The sequence below is a fragment of the Cynoglossus semilaevis genome, chromosome 18, assembly GCF_000523025.1.
Source record: "Cynoglossus semilaevis isolate Cse_v1.0 chromosome 18, Cse_v1.0, whole genome shotgun sequence".
NCBI classification, from domain to species: domain Eukaryota; kingdom Metazoa; phylum Chordata; class Actinopteri; order Pleuronectiformes; family Cynoglossidae; genus Cynoglossus; species Cynoglossus semilaevis.
In genome coordinates this window covers 4,890,816-4,913,958 of record NC_024324.1, presented here as the reverse complement: position 1 = coordinate 4,913,958, position 23,143 = coordinate 4,890,816, and the positions used below count along the sequence as shown (strand labels likewise).

The 23,143-nt window shown below is 43.6% G+C and overlaps 2 protein-coding genes across 6 annotated transcripts; both read right to left on the bottom strand.

The window, feature by feature from the left end:
• Positions 1–18,024, bottom strand: pals2b (protein associated with LIN7 2, MAGUK p55 family member b). 5 transcript variants are annotated; one of them, XM_008331269.3, is made up of 13 exons: positions 17,900–18,024; positions 12,325–12,388; positions 6,688–6,788; positions 6,242–6,394; positions 4,037–4,189; positions 3,677–3,904; positions 2,385–2,516; positions 2,190–2,286; positions 1,776–1,844; positions 1,535–1,696; positions 1,234–1,436; positions 763–891; positions 1–370 (listed from the first exon to the last, which is right to left on the bottom strand). In XM_008331269.3, the coding sequence occupies exons 3-13, from the start codon at positions 6,784–6,786 to the stop codon at positions 194–196; spliced, it is 1,602 nt and encodes a 533-aa protein (XP_008329491.1). In that variant the 5' UTR covers positions 6,787–6,788; positions 12,325–12,388; positions 17,900–18,024; the 3' UTR covers positions 1–193. The 5 variants fall into 5 exon arrangements, with proteins under 5 accessions (XP_008329491.1, XP_024921030.1, XP_008329490.1 ...); XM_025065262.1 differs by lacking the exon at positions 6,688–6,788 and having other exon boundaries at positions 6,226–6,394; XM_008331268.3 differs by lacking the exons at positions 12,325–12,388; positions 17,900–18,024 and adding an exon at positions 10,083–10,710.
• Positions 18,025–19,865: 1,841 nt separating this feature from the next.
• npy (neuropeptide Y) lies at positions 19,866–21,844 on the bottom strand. Its single transcript, XM_008331274.3, has 4 exons — positions 21,621–21,844; positions 21,257–21,444; positions 20,211–20,300; positions 19,866–20,131 (listed from the first exon to the last, which is right to left on the bottom strand). The coding sequence occupies exons 2-4, from the start codon at positions 21,442–21,444 to the stop codon at positions 20,110–20,112; spliced, it is 300 nt and encodes a 99-aa protein (XP_008329496.1). The 5' UTR covers positions 21,621–21,844; the 3' UTR covers positions 19,866–20,109.
• Between the last annotated feature and the right edge of the window lie 1,299 nt (positions 21,845–23,143).

Sequence of the window (23,143 nt, the reverse complement as noted above, 5' to 3'; positions counted from 1 at the left end):
TGCAAGGTGGAGGCCCGAGAGGAGACAGAGCTGTTGGGAATTTTTTTTTTTTTTTTTTGTCATATCGTTATTGATGTTATTGCAGAAGTGTTTTCACACTCTTCTCTTCTTTGGCCTTTGTGGTCACAAACGCACGCACATGCTGACACCCAATCAGTGGAGCTGCTGCTGCTGCTGCTGCTGGTGTTGGTTCTCAGTAAACCCAGTTCACTGGGACCCACTGGGGTTCACTGCACAGTTTGTCCACAGAGGCCTGTAACGTCTCAAAGGCCTTGTCCAGGTTGTCATTGACGATGGTCAGGTCAAAGTAGTGGCTGTAAGCCCTCTGGATGCGGGCGCTCTCGTCCACCGTCTTCCTCAGGTCCACATCCTGTTAAAAACACACACTTTAGAGTTACTGGAACGAAACAGGAAGTCGAAAAACAAACAACAACAATCCACAAATGAATCAGTGGTCACTGGTTCCACGTTGTTGTCCATCGTAGAAGTGGAGTCAGTTACCGTGGTCTAAAATCAATGAAAAAAGAGGCCACCAGGGGCAGACTGCTGGCTGCGGGAGGGAACCTAGTATGAATTCAAATCACTACTTTTCTCTCCCTAATCCCTGCTTCGTCCTCCAGATATAAAGGACTAGTACCGACTTTCAGCCGCACCTGAACGCCACTCCTGGGTTCTTTCTTCCTGTAGCCGATCTAACTACGTCACCAGCTCAGTCCTGTGTGTGTATGCTACACAAAGACGTGTGTGTGTGTGTTCACTCACCGTGAGCTGCTTGGTGGTGATGCCGGCGTCCACCACAGCTTTGTGCATGGCCTTGAGCGTGTCAAAGTCAGGGGCCGCTATGAACACCACATACGGCATGAACTCTGCTGTCTTCAGTACCTTCAAGGCCTGGACAAGGACACAGAGGGAGGAGGAGACAGCCTTCAAAAATGTCCGTTCAGGCTTCTTTTCTAATAGAAAAGTTATTTTTTATCAAAGAAAACTTATGACTAATTCTAATTTATTATTGATTCGGTGACTCTAAAAATCCTGGAAATCTTGTGCAAAGTTTCAACCAATTTCCCTGGAAACTATCAAAGAAAACTCATTACTAATTCTAATTTATTATTGATTCTTGTGTAAAAGTTTCAACCAATTTCCCTGGAAACTTCCACCTTAAATATTAATTCCACAGGTGAAATGTTTGTTTGCTCATCAACATTCTCCCAGTGTTGTTGAACCCTCTCTCACCTGCGGGTTGACATCTAAAATACACGTGCGTCCCGTGGCCACCACCTCGTGGATGGACTCGATCTTGGTTCCGTACAGGTTCCCGTCATATTCTCCGTGTTCCAGGAAACGTCCGGCCTTCACGTCCACCTCCATCTCCGTCCTGCTGGTGAAATGGTAGGTGTTCCCGTCCAGCTCGTCGTCGCGGGGACGTCGGGAAGTGTCTGGCTCAAAAAGGCCCAAAAGGTTTTAATCAGGATTTTTTTCCCTCCATGATAATGAGTGAAGTACAAGACAAGTTCATTCACTTTTCTGAACATACATGGTATGGTGGTGCCAAACAGTGTGGGTTGTAGGACCATGAGCCGGTTCTTCAGGCTGCGCCGACCCACACCTTGAGCACCGATGAGAACCAGTGTTTTCCTCTGGAACGCCGGCACCTTTGCCACTTCTTCATAGATCTGCAGCTCGTGTCGGTCAAACTCTGTTCACACACGTGATCAGTATTTTTAAACAATGATAAAGTGAGCTTAGAATGAAGTGTTTTTCTGGCATTTTCTCACCAGCATTCTTGGCTGTGAGGTACATCATCTTCTTCTTCTTCTTTGCTGCTATTGTGCCACAAAGGATGCCTACAACACAGCAGACGCACCTGGGTGTTGGTGTGCACTTACAGTAATTGGCCAAAAGGGGGCAGATGTGGACTATTTTTAGGGTTTAAAGTTGAAACCATCTGGCGTTTCTGCCATCAATCATTCTTCAGTGGTAAAGTCAAGTCATTGAAAAGTGAAAGAGGTTTGGCAGCTGACAAAACCCAAACCAATCTTTTCAACATCAGCACGGCTGAAAAGACAAGCTGGGTATTTATTGAATTGTGCCTCCAACCAGAGAACAGTTTACTGTTCGTGTACTACTGTCAATGTCAGTGTGTGTGTGTGTGTGTGTGTGTGTGCTGAGATTTATCTCCAGAAACATACCTGACCCATCAAAGTCTCGAGGGACAAAGGCTTTCCTCTTCTCCTCCAGAAACTGACTGGGTATCAGTCCAGTGGCTCCGCCCACCATGTGACACGCCTGCCACAGATCACAGCTCAGATTTAAATCTATTCTAAACCCTTGTTTGTTTAGCAGACACACACACGTAAACAGAACAAATGCCTATAAAACACCACCTGCCACCAGTTTGGATCTTCTCTGTTGACAATCTGAAGGATGTCTCCCCTCGTGAAGCTCATGCCGGCCTCCCGACAGGGGATGAGGTTGTCGTTTGCTGGGTTGTAGTCGAAGTACGGCCTCACATAGACCTGCGAGGAACACAGGCACAGTTCTGTGTCAGTTTTATCCACTACATGTTAGGTGACCTGGCGCTCTTGTTTTTCTGCCTGTTCATGGTCATAACATCAGTCTATGCAGACAGCTTTTTGGTTTTCTTCAGGCTCAAAATATCGCGACACATGCTACGCAACATACATCAGCTCCTAAGAAGAGACTACGGAACTAATAAAACCTGACACTGTTACCAGTTTTCTACTGTTACTTCACAATGGTTAAGTTATTTACATACACTTAAGAAAGTGGTTCATGTTTCACGGCACTTGTAAGGATATTTTGAGCACTATTTTGATAAACAGTCTGGCTCAGGCGACAGACAGGACAGTCTCTCCGTTCTCTTTTCTCCCCCCACACACACAGACCTCCAACAACAGTCACCGGTGTTAGAACCAGAACAGATTTCTTCTTTGGGCAAAATGTGGTTCAAGTGGTTTTGTTGACTGAAAAACATACAAGACCCAAAACTAAAAAAAGAACCACGGCAGGAGCCGAGCCGTCCTGTGTCTGCTCATTCACACTCATTACATCCCCTGTCTCACACTGCACCCAACACAGCTGTTCACGCTGCTGTAACACAGGAGACTTTTCACAGGGAGGCTGAGAGCTCCAGCTGATGTATTAGATTAAACAAGCAACCAGCGGAAGCAATAAAACAAGCCAGTAAAGTACACTGTGCTCGCTGCCCCGGCCGCAGAGCAGGATATGATTTGGCATTATGTCTCATTCAGTCTCACCGCTGCCTGTTCACCTACAGCCAAACACAAATGTTACCAGTTTGCTCTCGTTTGACGAACCATCCATTCATTTTTCTAAAAGGTTGTTCACATTTTTACGGCCATAGGCTGTCAGAAAGATGAGGAGGAGGAATGAACTACTGTCTTTCACGAGTTTAATTATTGTGAATAAGAGGCAGAAAGGCCAGTGTGACCTGGACAGCATGTCAAGGTTTATTATTAGAGCTGCGAGGGTTCACATTCCTACGTGGGGGATTGTGGGAAGTCCGTGGGACATAACACCAGCTCTGTGCCATTTGCCCAACATCTGCCTCACATTCACCCTCAGCACATTGGTGTGTAACTGTGTGTGTGTGTGTGTGTGTGTGTGTGCTCTCCTGTTTTTAACGCCGGCGGACCTGAGGGGGAGCCGGAGCGTCCCTGTAGCTGGGGAGGATTTTGAGAGTGATGCCTCCGCTGCAGTCTTTCAGCATCTCCTGCAGCTCCGTGGGGTTGTTGCCCACATCTTTGCCATTCACTTCCTTAATGATGTCGCCCACGTGGAGCAGACCCTGCCTGTCAATCATTCCACCGTGCAGGATTCTGGCGATGACCAGGTCGTCTTTCTCCACCCGAAAGGTCACACCCTGTGAGGTGAAGGGGCATCGGTGATTTTTAGGGGCTTGTTTTTAAACATCTTATATGAGCCACATGTTAATTTATACTCCACACACACACACACACACACACACACACACGTCTGCCAGTGCCTTGCTCACCAGCGGCTCTCCGGCCTTCTTTCGGATGCCAATCATGCGCACGGCATCAGCCTGCATCAGGGCGTTGTTCACAGCTGCGTCATTGGCCATCTCAGGAGGGGGCGGGACTTCGAAGCATTTGGAAGCCACCATGTCATGTGCCTCTAGAAGAGACTGAGAGAGAGAGAGAGACAGAGAGAGAGAGAGATGACACTAATGCCTCTTTAAGGACAAAAAGCAGATTTATTTCAGCTAGTTTTTTTTGATAAGTGAGTTTTCAGGACCGGTCATATTATGTAATTTTTTTTAAATCCAAAAGAACAAAAACATCAGCAGTAAAGTAAAAAAAAAGAAAGTTAATCCATTATCAGCAGTAAAGTAAAAAAAAAGAAAGGTATTTTACCAGAAGCACTTTTTAAATTTTTTTTTCTTTGTACCATTTCCAGAGAAGTGGCTTCTTGGCTGCTGCCCTTCAACACAGTCCGCTGCTGCTGATGAAGCGTCTTTGGACTATTAAACACATAAAGCTGTCAGACGTAGATGGACGTCTAACTGCAGCATTTCCATCAGAAAAAACGTTATTTTTGTCCATCACTCTGTGATAATTTATATATATAATGTGCTTGGCTGCAGATAATTTAATTATTTATTACTGCGCGCACATCTTATGACATTTTGACTAAATTCCAATAAATAAATAGAATGAGTTACAAATACATATTATGTGATAATATAATGTGATCTCAGACAACAGGCAGACAATCGCTGGAATAATAAAACATGTTTCAACACAACTACAGAATTTAGGTAATTTTTTAAAATGCATTCCACACCTGTAAATAACTATATTTAATGTCTATAAATAGATACGGCCTGACAAGAAATCAATTTAAGTTTTACTTAAATTCAGACAATAGTTTAACATCAAATTAACATTGAAGCAATGATAAATCAATTGGCTTTTGTGCAGCAGGAGGCTCTGCACTTGGTCAGCAGCCAAAAAGGCACTTAGAGTAAATTACGACTCGAGTCAGGTAAATTAAATCTCTTCATAATAAGCGTTTTGGTCTGAAAGAAATAATTTTAAAAAGCCGACGTAAAAAAAATCCATGGAATTCATTTGAAACTGGATGAATGGTTTAAAAAAAGGACAAGTTAGAGACAAAGTCGGAGTGAAGAGCTGCAGATTTCCTTTAACAAATGTTACGACTCAACGCGCACAAATATAGATTAGAATGAAAATACTTTCAGCTACTTCGCAGACGAGTGCTCACCACTGCAAGTACTTTCATTTACTAATATTTACTATTCACTACTGGCTATCTACTGAGATAGAAAAGTATTTAAAAACTACCTCATTCAGTCTGTGATGTAATATCTATATCTCTCATTCTCTTCGTTCCCAGAGTGCCTTTCTGTGGCTCTCTCTCTCAGTAGGTCATCGGGTTCTTATCCGTTCGGCTTACAGCACGGAGGGCTGTGATTGGTGCAGAGCCGTGTCAGGGCTCAGAGACTGTTAGCACTGTAGCTTGTGGAAATCCACTAACTGGTCAGGTGTATGGGATTAGTGTCCTTCTGATGGACAGTGACGCCATTTTTTTATCTGCTGTATCTACAGTCAAAACACTGCAGTATGACAGTACTGCATGCAGTAGAATACTACGTGTTATGTAGATCCATACAGGAAGTGAGAGGTTGGTTCTTTTCAGGCGTGTGTGTGGTGTGAGATGAACATGGATTTGATCTAATTATTATTTTTTAATAACGTCAATCTAATTAGCATCACTATAATACACAGTACTACAGTACATGTACTTGAAGATAGAAATAGGATTTTGATCAAATTTTCTGACAAATAAAACATTTAATTTAATTAATTTATCCAAATTTTACTGATATTTTTAGCTCCTGTGAATTACCATTTATGGAGTTTTAAACCTTTTCGATGCAGTATTAATATTTGATACCTATGTTAGGATTACATTTGGACTGTTTTTATGTTTCTCGACGTTACTAAATCCTCTGCTCTTAAAAAAAAAGTTTGGACCTCACTGCCTTAGAGATGTACAGTATTGTATATCACTTCCCAGTTTGAGTTAATATGTAACCCTGCAGCAGCTCCATCACTGTACGTCCAGTGGATATTGCTTTATTTACCCTTGCAGCAGTACAAACATGCCCCGCTGTGTCGATGCCCATGAGCTTCTCACATGTTCAGCAGCTGACCTGAAAGTGCGGCTCCTGCAGGATCTTGGACAGTTCGGCCGCGCTGTCATCTCTGACCTTCAGGCCGCTGATGTCTCCCAGGATCTCCGTCACCAGCTCCACGTTGTTGTCCTGCACCGCCTCCAGCTTTACTTCCTCCTGCTGCTCCGGAGCCTGAGAGAGAGAGAGAGGGAGATAGAGAGAGAGAGAGAGAGCGAAGACACAGAGGGAGAGGCTGGTGAGAGTAGACAGCAGACGATGTACTGCGTCCTACAAGTACTCCCATAGCTGATTCACTTTAAGGAGTATTTGTTAACCATCAGTCATCTTTAATCCTACAAGTGTCATACCTGCAGGGAGCCAGGGGGGACCGGGGGGGGGGGATATGACAACAGTCACAGAAAAAGAAAAACTAAAGACACATTTCCTGACTGAACTTCACTGCCTCTACAAAGGTGAACACGTACAATGGGACTTTCCATGATCCCGCGCAGGAAGAGCAGGTCGATGTCTTTGGCCCCCGTGGAGTTGGGCGTCTCACCCACATTATCCGCCACCTGCTGCATGGCTGCACAGACAGGTCCAGAGATAAGGACAAAGACGGAAAGAGAGACGGGAGAGATAAGAGGAGTTAGCCAGGCGTGAAAGTCATACACAGCAAAAACCCAAACACACAGCAGCGGGAAGAGGAAGAAGAAGGAGTCTTTTAAAGAGCACTAAGAAGGAAAAATATGAACTATGGACGGAATGACGTCTTCACTAGATTGTCCTCACCCAGCTTCAGAATCAGCAGAACAGAAATTGAGGACAAGATTGTCTCCATCAAAATTCATAGAATATATTAGACCAGCTCCAGTTTGCATAATGCAGCCGGGGTCTGAGAGTAAAATCACATATTACAGAGGCAGGGTTAGGGGGAAATTTGAATATTTCAGAAGAATATGTCCAGAGTAACTGAATTCAACTGTGGACTGAGTACAGAGTGATACGTCTGCAGTGGAACGACCCAGTGTACAACATCTGGAGTGGTGTTGGAGGGTCAGTGGAATCGTTAATTAAATATGATCTGACATATTGTTGACACCAGCTGTTTGTGTCACTACCAGCCCCTAGTTCTTGATTAAGTTAGAGGTCCCTCTGAGGTCACAGCACCTCGGTGAGCACAGTTCATAAAATCCATAGCACCGGTCCAAAGTTCCAGATGAGAACCTTTGCATAATACATACAGTACCTTGAAGGAGCCGAGCAAATTCCAGACTATTCAAGATTAAAAATGTAAGAAGGTTCCTGATGAATGAACTCCACAGAGTCCTGTGAGCTCTGGTTACGGCCAGAGGAAGAGAGAGGTGAGAAACTGTAGCTCCCAGACGAGGAGTCAGTGTCTTGTGGCTCGTGTACGGCTGTGTACGACACGTTTAGCCCTGGGAATGTGTATGTGTGATGGGTGTAGTACAGTTTTGCTCAGTCAGCATTTGACACATGCCCATGAATTGTCCCTGTAAGCCTGACTCAGGTGTTATGTCATAAAGTCAGGCCATACGTTGTGAGAAGCGGCGCCCACAGCAGTGATTTCAACATGTCTTCTCATTAGAGCAGATATTAGCGTATTAGCTAATATTGCGCATCACAACACAGTCAATTTTAAATGGTTTCATGCCTCAGAACATTTTTTGGTTCTGCGATGTGATTGAATATCATTTGAATATTTATCAGGCTTGAGGTTCAGCCAGTTTGGAAGAAAATGGATGGAGCGTGTGTTAAAAAGAAGGTTCCCCTCTCTGTACAGTTGGTGTTAGCACTGGAATATAGACACTTTGGAAATCAAAATGAGTTTTGAACAATTATTAATTCAATTTGAATCAAAATAATTATGATTGTGATACATATACCTACACTTTCCTCCATTGCTCCATACTTTTTTTTTCACAAAACTTATAGTATGTTGGGTTAGTGTTTGTGTGTTAGCGCTGTTTACATTGTTATTCTAAAGGCTGCTCATTTAGAGCCAATAAAGTTCACTCTAGAGTTAATGCTTTTCTACTGCAGCTGCACTCGTACTGTAGAGAAGATGTCAAAGCTTCACATGGTGATCACTAATCAAAGGTGTGACACCATTTCATATTGTCTTTGCGGAGCTCGCAGCCCACGCAGTGACCAGTCGGAACAGTCTTTGACAGTTCCATTAAAAAGAATCAATGATTATTTGTTCCTGTAGCAGGCAGGAAGGCATACACTTGCACAGCGAGAAAGGGAGAAGTAGTAAAAATGAAATTGATCTTACAGTGGAGTGAAAAGCCCACTGCGGTTTGATGGCCACAGAGCACACAGCCAGATTCTATAAACACCAGGCTCCATGCAAAAATAAACCTTAAATATTTATGATCCTCTTAAAAAAGAGGACAAAAAGGAGGGCTGGAAAACTGCACTGCAGACTGTTGGACTGGTATATTTACAGAGCAAAATATATATACCACAGGCACGTTGTATTTAAACCTGCTCTAAAATATAAAAACGATGGCGACTCTGGGTGTTTGTTTCTTAGGAAGGACCACACACTGTGTTTGGGAGCAGAGCTGTGATTTGAAGAAAACTCCAGACGACAGTAAACAAGGATTAAAACAGCAGCCACAGCAGCAGAGCTGCACTCACTCACTCACTCACTCAATAACTCACTCACTCAGGACAGATACACTTTTCTTCTAATCTCTGTGTTCACCGTCTTCGTCAACTTTGTGTCATTTCAGAATGTTTGCTCATCCCGGCTGGTGCACCACCCCCTCTGCCACGTCTGCTCGTGTGTGTGTGTGTGTGTACCTTACTGTTCCCCCTCAGTCCAGCTGAGCTCTCTGCGATCGTATCAAACGTCCTAAGTCTAAGTCTGGCCTAAAGACACTATTAAAAGCTTAGTGCTCAGCACGCTGCACAGAAGACAATAGCTTTGTTTCTCAGCTGATTCATTCATCTCCATAATGAATCACTCGGCATCAGGCATGAGCTGTGTACACACCTAGCAGCACCGTGTGCGGTGAATGCTAATGCTGAAGAGTTCCTAACTCTGTCTGTTGAGCAACCTGAAACAAATCCCATGAGTAATGACCTGGGAACCTGTTATGTGTGTCCCACTGTTGTGTTTTACCTCGTGAGACTGACATCACAGGATTATCTCCACTTGACACAACAATGCATCACCTTCGTAACAACAAAAGTGTATTTGCAGTGTGTGAAGAGAAGGTCAATGACGCAACCATCTCCCAGCTCTGGCAAAACAACCTGTGAAGGCCTGTTTCTTTGGTACGATAACTGTTACTGTTACTACTTTTAGACTTTATTCTGTTCTGAATGACCTGTTGTTTTCAAACATTACCAGATTATGACTGGAATTATTTTTTTAAATTAAATTAGTAAAATTGAAGTACATGTTTTCACACTGCGGCCCAGTACCAAATGATCTGCAGACCACCATCAGTCCACGGACCAGGGGTTGGCAACCTGATCCTTCTTCTTTTAAAAATGTAATTAAGGAGCTGTTCTGACAGTTAGACAGTAGATTCATATGAAAATATTGTTTCCTGGTGATTTTACTGCAGTTGTATTGTGTGTAATGCACATATTATTCCCAAAAGGTTGAATCACGAAACATTTTATGCATGAGACACAACTTTAGTAAATCTAAAATAAAAGGTTTGGAGAATTCTGAGGTTTCCCACACAGTCTGCAGAAATAAACGCTGACGTCGGAACCTTGTAAATCATTGCATAAAGAAAACTCTTACGAAAAAACAAAAACAACGGAAGGAGTACAGCATCTCTGAACCCTCCCACGACACGCTACCTCCTCCTCCTCGTCCTCCTCCTTCCCTCACCTCCAGTCGCATCTGTTCCCTGTGTGGTCTGTCCATCTCCTGACCCCTTCTCTCCAGACTGTCTGGTCGGCGTCACCTCCTCCTTTTCTCGTGTCCCACTGGGACAAGAATCCTCCACAGCCGCGACCATCGCCAAAACCGTCTTTCTTGTCGCCTGGTACCACAAATATGCTAAGACTAACCACTGGGAGACCAACCACCGGCAGTTCTGCAACTCTGTCCTTCAGTCTCCTCCTAACCTCTGCTCTAAATTTCAACAAAACACACGCGCAGAGACAGAAAAAGTACAGGGGAGAAGGAGCCGGACAGACAGACACAAAGAGAACAACAAAGACGTGGGATCAGGAGATGTTGGATTTGAAGAGGGAAGTGGGAAAAAAGAGAAGATGGAATTGTAACAGGAAGTTGGTGTTTAAAAGTTTGGAAAAGGCAAACAGAGATACAGGGCTGGGTCGTAAACACAGATGTGGACATGTGTCCAGTTCTGGTCCGTCCACTCCCTCCATCTACTCCACTCTAGCTTTAATACCTCACCCTGATACTCCTCCCCCTCCCCCACTGATAACGTACACACATAATCCTACAATCCTCTTCCGGCTGTTGCTTCTACCCCCCTCCACTCACACTCCAGTTTCCCCCTCTTCAGGTTTTCCCGCATCCGAAGTTAGGTTGCCCCTGCCTGATACACACACACACACACACACACACACACAGCAGTTGAACGTTGGATTATGTAACTCATCTTACACAAGTGTTAGAGAAGAGGCCCTGACCCGACATTCCCAGTCATTTCCCGCTCCTTCTCTTCAGGGTTCAGATATCCCACCGCTGCCGCTGCCGCTGCAGCAGCGTGCACATTTCCACAGTGAGAGCGGATGGAGCTGCTGCGTAATAAGAACTGTCCATAAGTCTTCTTCTCATTATTTTCTCTCATCTCCATCCTCTCTCCTCTTGTCGTGCCCTAAGACCTTCCTTCGCGCCTATTCATTTCACAGTGATGCGGTGACAGGGTTTACCCACAATCCTCTGCTCAGCTTTAACATAGCCATGTGTATGTGACTGGGTTCAATGCTCAACTTCGACCTCTTACCAACCAGGAGTACACGGTTCAGTCCCACCTCTGAAACCACATTTGCTCTGCACAGTACCAGGAAGCACTGAGACCACTGCACCACATATATAACGTGTCAAACTCAAGGCATGGGGGCCAAACGTGGCCCGCCAAGTCATTTTATATGGCCCATGTGATCTTAAAAAGCATTCAACAGCAGATAAATAATGTGGATGAGATATTTTATTCTTGATTTTTAAGGCCACAAATAATAATAAAAAAAAATAGATAACGATAGATAACAAAACATCACCACAGTTCCATGAGGAGCAGATAGGATTTAATCCATAATGCCTCTCCTCCCCCCTCTGCATCTTCTATGTGACCAGACCTCCTCCCCCTATTTGGGACATCATGGTTTAATCTGGTCACAAAAGCACGGGATTATTATCTCCTTCAAAACAAACAGCGCTCTAGTCGCGCGTTAACTGCGGTGAGACATTAAAAATCAGCACAGAAAACGAAAAAGAGATTAATTCACACTGATGTCTGACTGAAGAAGGGCAGCCATGTGGGGAGAAAACAGAGCCGAGCATCATGGGAAGTCAATATGGACTGAGGGAATCTGACGTCTGTAATGATTGCAGTTTGATTGTGGTTTAATTAGTATAATTGGTTAATTATTCAGAGGAAAAGGCGGCTTCAGAATGCAGATTGTTTTCAGTTGACTCTGGGAGTTTAATCCAGGAAAACTTTACAACAGTCTTCACCTGCATCGACTTGAAAAATACTGCTAAATAATTCAGTTGGACGTTCGCTGTCTGTCCATACCTGAGAGGAGACCGTGCCGCGGGATACATTTGTACTCAACAACAAAGTTTCTTTCCAACAAATCCTTGAATTTTTTGAATAAGATGAATATGACGACCTTTGCAGGAAAACAACCCCAGTATGAACGTCAGCTCTAGCAGAACAGCTGGTAAACCGGCTTCTTCTTCTGTGATCCGTGATTTTTAAGAGCTGCCTCCAGCATCCTTCCCTCTTCCCTTCAAACCCTGGAAAATCTCCCAGTGTGCAGACCAAACCATGTCAGTATGCAGAGACCTCTTTCCTACACTTCCAGTGTGTGTGTGTGTGTGTGTGTGTGTGTGTGTGAAACAAACAGATGTGGGGAGGAGATTGTGTGTTTACCTGTGCCAGTCTGCTTTCCCCAACTACTGGTCCTACTGGCAAGTCATCAGTCAACCAGGAAGATCTGGTGAGAGGGAGAGACAGACGTGTGAGAAATAGTCAAGACCAAATTTAGGAGACATAAACATTCAGGTCATTCCTACGCAGCGGGTTTTATCATTCCTCACACACTTGTTCGTTGTTGTTTTTCTTTTTTTTTCTTCTCTCTTGCTTCATCTGTCTGGCAGCCTTTACCTCTTCCAAACAAGGTTAAGATGGTTTTCCATGATTGAGGCAACTGTGTTTTTACTAATGGGCCCACAGTCTGCTCTGTGATGTATGAGTCTTACTGACATACAAAGCAGTGCCAGTGCATTGCCTCACTTCTTCAGTGTAAGATATGTTTCTGCAACAAACAACAGTGATTTGTCATTGGTTTTGATGAGTGTTTCATTCAAAGAGTGAAGGATTTACCAGAACTTAGAACAAAGTATTTCTCCAACGGCATCTTTCAAGATTTATTTTAGTCATTAGTTTAAAACTGCTGTTATTTCACTAGAAAATATATTTCAGTACAAATTACTTAACTTTCAGCAAGGAACCACTCAGCTACTCAAATCAATAGATCCTCGCTGAAGGGCTGTTTCACAGAACATTTCATTTCTTCTTAAATTGACTCCGAGCGTGAAAACTAAGGACTTACACGCTAACCTCTACCCTGCAAACGGATGTTTAAATCTCATCTGTCTGGCTGAAGAGTTGTGCAGCAGAGAAAAAGAAAAAAAAAACACGGTTGAAGTGGAACAATAGATAATGGAAGGCAGTGAAAAAAAACCCAACATTGTTGTGTGATTACAAACACCCGATACCTGCACTCAACCACTCAACAAAATCTCACCTGTGACCTAACACTACAGGTCCTACGAGGTGATCACACCACACAGGAGGGAGTGAAGCCATCACTGCTCTGCCTTTTTTTTATTATTATTTTCTCTGCCGTGCTAGGGTCCTCGCACCCATCGTTCTGCAGCTAATTGGTCTTTTATTGTACGAGCAGGAGGCAGAATGAGAGTGGAGTCAATTCATTATGCAACACAGATTACAGGCAGGCAGGGCACGCTCATTGAAAGTGAAGGATATCCCTTAGAAGAATGTTAATAGAGGCAAAGTCACCAGGGCAATTCATCAGTAAGTCACCGTACCAGGAAGCACCAGTCGGAAACAATTAAAGCTCCGAAGGATGTGGATCTCCAGTCGGCATTATGGAATATACATAAATGTAATGTTAAATACGGTGAAACCTGAGTGCCAGTTTAGGAGATTTAATACGAGATAATGTGGAATGGATGAAACAAAACTGCTGTGGGAAAAGAATTTCAGAACATGTTTAATCTTTGCTACTGCTTCCTGAAATTCCCAATCCTCCTCAGCTGCTGGAGTCATGAATAGCATAAAAAACACGTCTGCATTTAAAAGTGTTTCCATTCAAAGGATTTGGGATTTGACAGTGCTAAAAATATTCTTTATCCCAATGTGAATGGAGACAGCGGTTGTATTCAAAGTCAGACATGGCGGTTTAAAGGATATGATTTGAACGTCAGCGCTTCAACCAGGTCAGTGAGAAAACACCGGAGTTAAGAGTTCCTTGATGTTGTGTTCTCTCGATTACTGTTTTCTCCTTTTGGTACACAGAGAAAATGGTCCTTTAATTCAGAGCCACGGCTGCCACTGGCCCTGAACGAACAAACCAACAAAAGCGCCAGCACTCTGCCAAGATGATGACAGTCAGCAGGATGATGGAGGAGAATCAGGACGTTTATTTTATCTAAATCACAACAACAATCAGTTTCATCTGAAGTGCGAGGTGATAAACGCTGAGAGACTGAGAGGTAGTTTGATTCCCGGCATGTGTGCAACCCAAATGTCAGCCCTGATACATTAGTCGGGTTGTGTGATAGAACACTGACAATGTGCTGTATAAGTCCTTTTCTACCACCAACTTCATTCAGCTTACTCGGTGTGTATTCAAGCCTGAATGGAGCAACATACAACTTCCCTGGGGTCATGAAACATAAATACACACACTCGTGTACACGGACGAGTTCCTACTGCATTCATCCTGGTGGAGCCATTGAAAACTGCGTCCCCTATTCTCCTTGCACGAGACGTGCCCAGAGAGAGCAGCTGTCACTCTCGTTCCCAGTGAGTGACTCGAGAATCACAAAGGAGGCCGGGGAGCCCTGTCCTGCCTCGTGTCAGTTGACGGTCCGACTCCGGAGCAATTAGTGAACTTCACTCTGCGCGAAACAGAAGCTGAATGACACGAGGAGCCAGGGGCATACATGCATTTGATAGACACGGTGGATAAGGATGAATCATGTAGGTTAACCCACCTCCCCCTGCCCTGCCTGTCAGCCCGCTGCCTTTAGACAGACCTTATGTAGGTCACTCCACGCAGCTCAATAAGAGGATTACTCAGTGACCCCCGAAGATAGCATTCTTTCAGAATCAATATCTGCATTATTTTTCAAAAAAAAAAAAAATTCTTTACAATCTATCAATCCATCTGTTTCTGCCAATGGGAAGCGCTCCAGCCCGTTCCAGTCCCTACTAAAAACGTGATGTAAAAGCGTCAGGTTCCATCTTCCTGCTGCACCTAATCTCCACACCGGCTCTTTTATTACCAGCATTTTTCACAGACATTATTTTTTACATGGCTGCATTTCACCAAAACCAATCTTATTTCCCTCCCGTTATCGTTCCAGCTGGTGCTTGGAATGATGCAGCTTCACCTCACTCCAGCCCTTGGGCACAGCACATGCAGCAATGCTAATAATGAGCACCTCGTGACATAATGTAACCCGCCACATGGCTGCGCCTGCGCCCTCCCTCCTCGGCCTCCTGCTACTGATCATTAGTATTGGGAAAGGGAGGAAGGAGCTGGGGGGGGGGGGGGGGGGGGGGGTGAAGAACACGAGTAAGTAACACGAGTAAAGTTAGAGACCGATGTTGTGCGATGGTGAGGGGATTCAAAACAGAGATGCACGGAGGAGAGGAGATCGGGGAAGGACGAGAGTGTTTTGTTTGAACATCAGTGAGAATCTTTAAAAAACATGAATTTCCTTTCATGGAAGCAACACAGCACTCTGATGTTCTATCATCTGGAGATGCAGTAGAAATGAATTGAATTACGATCTGGACTGATTTCCTGATGACCTCATTTGATCCTGTTGCATTTGAGTGTCTTATAACTCCTGTGTTCTTCCTCTACAGTCAGTACAATCGCTGCAGAAAGAGTGATGTTTTTCTTTCTAGAATCAGTGAATTCACCAACAAAAGAGATTTTTTCCCCTTGCCTGATATTCCTTGGACTTATTGTGTTATTTATCTGCAGTGGTGTATCCCTTTAAGGCCTTAGTGGTGAAAGAAATCTAGTGAATCAGCACTACACAGACTGCAGCAGGAAAAACCAAAACCAGCCGTAAATGTTTTTGTAACTCACCTGTTAGGAGTTCACACACACACACACACACACACACAACACCTAAAAACAACCGTAGTGCTGGTGTGTAATTTAGTTGTGTATGTTCCTTGACAGAGATGCAATTATCTCGTGATGACTGTTTTGGGACCAGTCAGTCTGAGTGCTGACAGTAGAGAGGTGAGACTACTGTTGGTCAAGGAGGGCTGACTGTAGGTGTGTAGGTAAAGTGTTGTTCCTCGGTGGAAGGTCTGAGTCATTATGTGTGTGTGTCTGGGTGTGTGTGTGTGTCTGTCTGGCTCTTTATGCTTCTTGTCTCCGTTCCAATCCTCCCATGGCAGTTTATTAAATATGAACATGTCGAGGCCTCGGAATGTGGGATTGTGACGCTGATTCGCCCGTTACGAAAGCCATGTTTACCTCTGCCACACTGACAGGAAGGGATAGTTGAGCGAGGTCTCACTTTGTGCCTTATCACAACGTAGAACAATAGAGGTCATCCTGGATCAGGACTGAAAACATTTGACTGGATGTCCCTGCCCATGTGCGCTGCTGCACCAAACTGTCCCCTGTCTCCTTCCCTTCCTCCTTTTGTTCCTCTGATCTGATTCAACAAATCAGATTAAGGCCTTGTTAGAAAACTGAGAGGGACAGGGTCATAAAGTAAAGATGCAACCGGATCTGTATAACTACTCCAAGTCAGTTTGGTGGCCCATTTAGACTTTTCACTCACTCACTCTCCACCACTGCCGACAACAATCCTAGAGGAAATGGCATGTCATCATTGATTTCCATATCACGTGCCCGGGACATGACATGCTCATGAACCAACAGCCCATTCCAATTCAACTGATAATGAGTATCAGATGTAGGAGAAGAAGAGAAGGTTGTTTTTGGTTCTTTGGTCACTCAGATGTGGGGATAGAACAGCAATGCCAGTGATACCATAATGGTCTTAGGAAAAAGTTTTGGGTTTTTTTACCAAAAGCTTGAATCATTCCTGTTTTCATTTGATGCAGTATCACATTGGACAAAATTAATTTGTTTTAAGTCAGATTTCTGCTACAACTAAAAAAATAGGATTTTCTTTTCAAGGCTTATGTCTCCACATATGGAAAATATAATATCTATCATTTTTTTATTTTTATGGTTTATTTGTGCAGACCTTTGCCTCCAAAGCGCTCCACCGTCTGCCCCCAGCTCCTGTATTTTTCAGGTGGAGAGCTGATTGTAAATCCAGTCAGGTGAACCTCAGCAGCTCTGCTCAGAAGAACCAAAGAGCAGCACAAGTCTGTTATGACAGTGCAGTGGTTTTGTGCTTCCACTAAGTGCTCACGCAGAGCGGTCCCAGCATCTTATTAGTGAACTCTTATTAGATGATGCACTCATACAGCTCAGTGGAGGACAATAAGGAAAATCAATAGCACGGTCTAGCTGCGCCTGCCAGTCTGTGCCAAACTAACGGTCTGTGGTTCATAAATGCACACGGTGCGTGACAGCTTCAAGTTTTCATACATGGAAATAAGGCGCAGTGATGGATCAGGAGTTGTTGTAGTGACAGCGCGCAGCTCTCCGTGTCTTTCCCCCCAAACCTACCACCCTTTCCTGTAGGATGTTGCAGCCCATCATTTCGGGACGGCGGCGCGTCCCAGCCTCCTTCTCCTAACAACACCGCGTGTCTCCCCGCTCGTGGATCGACGGCGTCGTGCGCGCCCAGAACCGTGCGTCAAATCTGTGCCAATCCTTTGCGCCGTTCACACTGACCAGACAACTGTGCCGTAGAATCGCATCGATTTCGCCACACGTGCGGCCATTTTTTTCTTTCTGTTGCCCATCCGATCCATTGTGGCGTGTACGCACACTTACGAACACAACCCACGCCTGGTGCTTTACAGGACAAGGAAAAGGACGCACCGGGCTCCTCGAAGGGCGCACAAAGCGAACTGGATTGTGTCAGAATGGAGCCGCGGCGCAGCAGGCTGGGTCTGTGGGGGGTCAAACCTCCCCCTCTGTCAAACTCTACACTGCACCTCAAACACCACTAAGTCTTTGTCTGCGACCAGCGGGGGAGAAGAACACAACACAGTATACGTTTGAGCACAAGCTCCGACTTACCTGTGAATCGTGCCTGACAGTTGACGGTAGAGTCACCGGACTGTCCTGGTTGGACATTCAGACCCCCCTCAGCTGTCTGTCCTGGTCCCGCAGCAGACTACCAGAGAACATGCTGCCAATCAAACCACTGCACCACTCCTACTCGCGTGACGTCATGTCGCGAAGACCAATGGCCCTCGAGGTTCAACCCCCTCTGAGTGAATGGACGAGATACACTTTGCCAGTACAGTGTAGTATTTTCTATCACACTCACCCATTTACATCAATGGGCTGAAATGGAGTCAAACAGGTCTCAACCCAACAGGCTGTATATCTGTGCAGTTGTTCAACAGTAAAACATAGAAACAGAATTATAAAATTGCAAGAGAAAAATACAATTCAGTAACTTGCTTTCGCTGGAAAAAATATCTTTGTATCTTGAGAAGTTTACTGCAACCAATCATTGAAAACAAGCAACAGACCAGAAGCTATTTAAAGGCTATACACTTAACAAGAACATTACATGTGAAAACAGGAAGTGTCCCTCGGAAGAGGGATTCAAATCTGTGTTATTAGTGACTAGTTATTAGTTCAGTTTCAACGACTCCTTGGCTCAAATAAAGCCTGACAACAGAGATTAATAATATCACAGAACATTCATTTTTCATTGGCTTTACTCTAAAATCCGACTTTTCATTTCAGAACAATGACCCTATTTATTATTGCCTTTTCTGCACCCCATACATTCATTTTTGTTCTCTAAAGCCCAGCCTCTTCCTGATAATATTTCATCTCCATCGAGGACTGCGGGTCTGCAGCGTCTCCTCTAACTCTGATTTGTGCTCAGTGAGTTGACTCCATGTCATGTTGTGGTAAATTAACCATCCGTGTAATTACAATAATTCCCCTGAAAAATGCATTTTTACAGCATGGCTCCATTCATTTACATAGTCAATTTGGCCACAAGAGGGCGCCATTGGCTTTTTTAAAAACAGCTCCTAGCTGAGCGACGCTTGTGGCTCCTTCACTGCACGTGAAGAAACGTGTTAATGCTGTTTGGATCCAACACATACAAGTGTTTGTCTCAAAGAATCACGCTGTTTCAGGACATTAGGGGAAGTAAAAGGGACAGGCGTGGCGCTGCAGGCCCCGACATGACTTCACCATGAAGAGATACTGACGTCACCAACAAGATTTAAGGTGTGTCACGTGGCAGTCCATCAAGCCCATCTGTCTATTGGGAAATTAAGGTGATATTTTATGCAGTAAAACAAACCACTATTTCTATCATTTTTTTCAAAATAAAATAAGATGCGTTTTATAATAATACAACTTCTTTGATGCATTTCAAACAATGCATAATTGAATCAGGCAGAAGGAAAAGAAAAGAGGTTTGGTGTTTCTGCTGACAAAGATTCAAATCTTATTAACATAAAAATCCAACGTTGGCTCTGTGTTCCTGCTCGGAGCAGATGGATGACTTCCTCTTTGCATGAAAGGATCTGAGCCAGTATTTTTCATGCAGTGATGCAGTATTTTCTGAAGTACAGTCCCAAGCCTTCTAGCTATAAGGACTAAAAGGTGACACACTTTTAGTGATAAACTCTGCCCTTAGTTGACCATCATTCACAGAGAGGTGGTGTTTCATACTAAATCTTTATAACTGATCCATTTACCAGTAAACCTGGTAATTTAGTAGCCTTCGGTGATGTTATTAAGTCTGTGTAAGATTTGTGTGTGTGCTGCAGGCATTGGGTTTGTCAGTAAAAACACACACATCATTCTCCTAGTCTGGCTGCCTGTTATAAAGTTCCATGTGAATTACTTCACTACAGATTCATGTTGTATTGTTTTCTTAGGCTGTGGTTCGTGTTCATATACTTGAGTATTCATGTTTTAATTTAATACACCATCATGTAAACAACTGTTTCTATTTCATCAACAAAGCAAACATACCAAAAGACAACGATATTCATTGAAATAATTATTTATTTGCACATTTGTACAATACAAACAATATGGCCTTCCATCTCTTTGTTTCAATAGAATCCACAGATGATCACACTGAATAAATTATTAACAATTCAATGGTACTACAAGCAGGGGGGGGGGGAGGAGTGGCGACAGAGGATACAGGAGAAAAGGTGCAGAGGTTAGAGGTCGCGTTGTCACTTGGATGAAGGCGAGGTCAGGATGTCAGCAGCTGTGGGGCAGCACTGAGGATGGTGACATCACCACATGGATGGGTCATATCTGGTGAGACAGGAGGGAACGTCAGAGATCAGTTGACTGTGTGTGAAACAGAATAGTTCTCCTACAAAACCACACTCACCTTGATTGTGGAAGTGTGTCTGTGGTTTCCTTTAACAGCAGCTCGGAGACCAGCGTGTCCAGAATCTCAGGACTGGACCTTTTCCCATACCTGACACACAAGTACATAGAGTTACATGGCAGTGAACTGATGACTGACTACCTGCAGCATCATCTCTGTCTATCATTTAGACCAGAGATGGACAAACGTTTAGGTTCACGGGTTAAAATGACATTTGGCACATTTGATGTATGCTGTCATCTAGTGGCATCGACTGAAATTACGGTCGATTCGTTGTCATGCATGAAACAGAAGGATTGACATTAGTGACATTGACATTAGTGTTTGGTGAACCAGATTAGAAAAGCCCAGCGGGCCGTATCTAGCCCACGAGCCGTAGTTTGCTCCTGCCTGGTTTAGGGTAAACATAATAACTGTGGGTTTTTATATATGACTTGAAAAGCCATAATAAAGAGTCTGCTATAGTTTTTATATGAAAAAACACTGCCTTTCTATTGGCTAGAACTGTTCAGGTTATTCCCACCTGACCTGTGTATGGAAACAGTTTTTTGCCCTCTGTGTTTTTTATTAAATACCCAGCAGTAACCATGACACACTCACAGACACATATCATCCCATATTTGATGCTCAGTTTGAACTTCACGTAGTTGCACAGGGTTCCAACCTGAGCCAGGCTTATTAGATATGTGTTATTAGAGTTCCTAATAAAGCTGTCTGCGATTGTGATTGGGTGTTGCAGGTTGCTAGGGAACGACCAAAGCTGCTGAGAGAATGCCCATTAAAAAGTTAAAAGCTCGTTATTATAAATTTGAATGGGATGTTCACAGCTCTTAAGCTGTTAAAAAAACATCTATTAATATCTGGAAATGCTGCGAAAAAGCAGTTTATACCAGCAGTTAATTAAAAAAAGCTGGTAATCACGCAGTCCAATGATCAATTAGTAGCAAAAGAATTAAACTATTTTTACTAAAAAATAAAAGATGGGCTTGTTGGTTCAATCAACATCCTGCATATATAAATATAAATAATAAGGAAGTCGATCTTACCGCTGTCTTGTGATGAGGTTGATGTAGTGTCTCAGGGCAGAGTAGTATTTGGCCAGTTCCTCCGCCGGTGCGTCCTCCCCGGGGTTCTCTGGTTTCACCGGGTATCCCTCGGTCAGGGCGCTCAGGCACAGCAGCGCCCACAGCAGGAACCCCAGAGTCCCCAGCCAGTTCACCAAGTTAGGATGCATCTGTCCAAACAGAGGAGGGGAAAATAATTCAATTTAAAAGAATGTTTGTCTCTTTATTTGGATACAAAGCATAGCAGCGTCCTCATGAGTGATTAACGGCCAGGGTCAGTCTGTCAGGGCATCGGTAGAGCAATGCAAAGCCAATGTTTTTGCTAATAAAAATAAAAAATACTCACACTTTCCAGTAGTTCGGGGTTAAGTCTGTGCGTTCTCCTCGGGTCTCTCTTCTGAGTTTTCTGTGTGCCTGGTGTGCGCTCTGCGTTTTTATACCTGTGTGCGCCAGACGCGCAGCACAAAGCGCGTCAGAGCTGTTGCGCGTCTCAAGGGTTTTTTCTCACGTCACAACTAAACTGTTATTTAAAAAAAAAAAAGCAATTTACAAACACGTCAAAAGCAACAATCCAAACTAAAATAAGAAATACACGTACCACGTAAAGTTGTTGCAGCTGTTACAGATGGATCAAAGGTAACTTACAGACATCACGTGACCATAAGAGCGTTGCACATAATTATAATTAAGTCATTACACGAATGAAGACTACAATAAATATATATTTTTCTTTTTGTGAGGACGATTGAATTGAATAATATTAATCAACTTTATTTAACTATTGGGTTATAGTAGTGGAAATGTATTTACTTTTTTCAGACCACGTTTTTCATCATTAAAAATAACAAATACACCAGGCCTCGTCAGTGTCACAAGGGACAGTTGATTTCACAATGAATTTTTTTCTCACAATAAGATCAGTAATATCATGTACAGGATGGCAGTGATGGGAACGTCAGACAGACATACTGTAGGCCCCCAGGAGGACACCGGTGGTGATCGGGAATAAAAACATCTCCAACAGAGTTGTGTTGAAGAATGTTCTTCTTTTATATATTGCGCTTCATTCCATCAGATGGAAGAAGAGACTGGGAAACTTGATGGGAACAAAAGGCCTAAATGTGAGTGTTGAGATGCATCAGCCAAAGAAGAGGCCAATCTCCAGATACCCACTTAATAAGAACACCCAAACAGCACTTCAAGTGATTCCGTATGATCAAGTGCTTCATTTACAAGGTATTCATAAAGCTTTTGTATGTCGGCTCGCTGCTGTATAATCTATAAAAAACCAGAATACTTCAGCGGAGATGCTTTATAACCTTTATGAGGAGATGCATTGAGAGCGTTATGGATTTAACAGGATGCTGAAAGGAGGATGGGGAACGAGACGCGACAGACAGCTCGGAGTCATGACCCAATCACGTTGATCACAGACAGTGAAGTATTCTACTCCTGGTCCTCTTCATGTTCACTCACTTCACCAGAGTTCTAAAATACACTAGCATAAACACACAAGAGAATAAGATTAGGTTAGATTAAAGTTTATTCATCCCACACTGAAAGTCACCTGTTGCAGAAAATGACACACACATGAGGAAAAAGTAGCAAAAAATAAAGCTAACAGCGCTGAAGTAGAATAGATGCAAAACTAGTATTAATAAAAATGTAAAAAAATAAGATCAAATAAGAAATACTTGACAATGATTAACAGATTTAGCAGAGTGGTGTTGAAGAAAGTGAATGACTGTGACTGCAGGGGTCATTTATACCAATCAACATCAGCAGCAATTATATCATTGCTGTGGGAAAGAAAGCTACCAACATTCCCTAAAACAGCCCAGGATGTTTCTACTAATTAAACCAATCATA

What these genes read in the sequence shown, in the direction of transcription:
- npy (XM_008331274.3), bottom strand. Translation starts at nt 21,444, where the DNA reads ATGCATCCTAACTTGGTGAACTGGCTGGGGACTCTGGGGTTCCTGCTG. An exon ending in AACCTCATCACAAGACAGCG is followed by an intron (nt 20,301 to 21,256) that starts GTAAGATCGACT and finishes CTTGTGTGTCAG; the next exon opens with GTATGGGAAAAGGTCCAGTC. An exon ending in GACACACTTCCACAATCAAG is followed by an intron (nt 20,132 to 20,210) that starts GTGAGTGTGGTT and finishes CTGTCTCACCAG; the next exon opens with ATATGACCCATCCATGTGGT.
- pals2b (XM_008331268.3), bottom strand. Translation starts at nt 10,212, where the DNA reads ATGGTCGCGGCTGTGGAGGATTCTTGTCCCAGTGGGACACGAGAAAAG. An exon ending in TGCAGGAGCCGCACTTTCAG is followed by an intron (nt 4,190 to 6,241) that starts GTCAGCTGCTGA and finishes TCTCTCTCTCAG; the next exon opens with TCTCTTCTAGAGGCACATGA. An exon ending in AAGATCCAAACTGGTGGCAG is followed by an intron (nt 2,287 to 2,384) that starts GTGGTGTTTTAT and finishes GATCTGTGGCAG; the next exon opens with GCGTGTCACATGGTGGGCGG.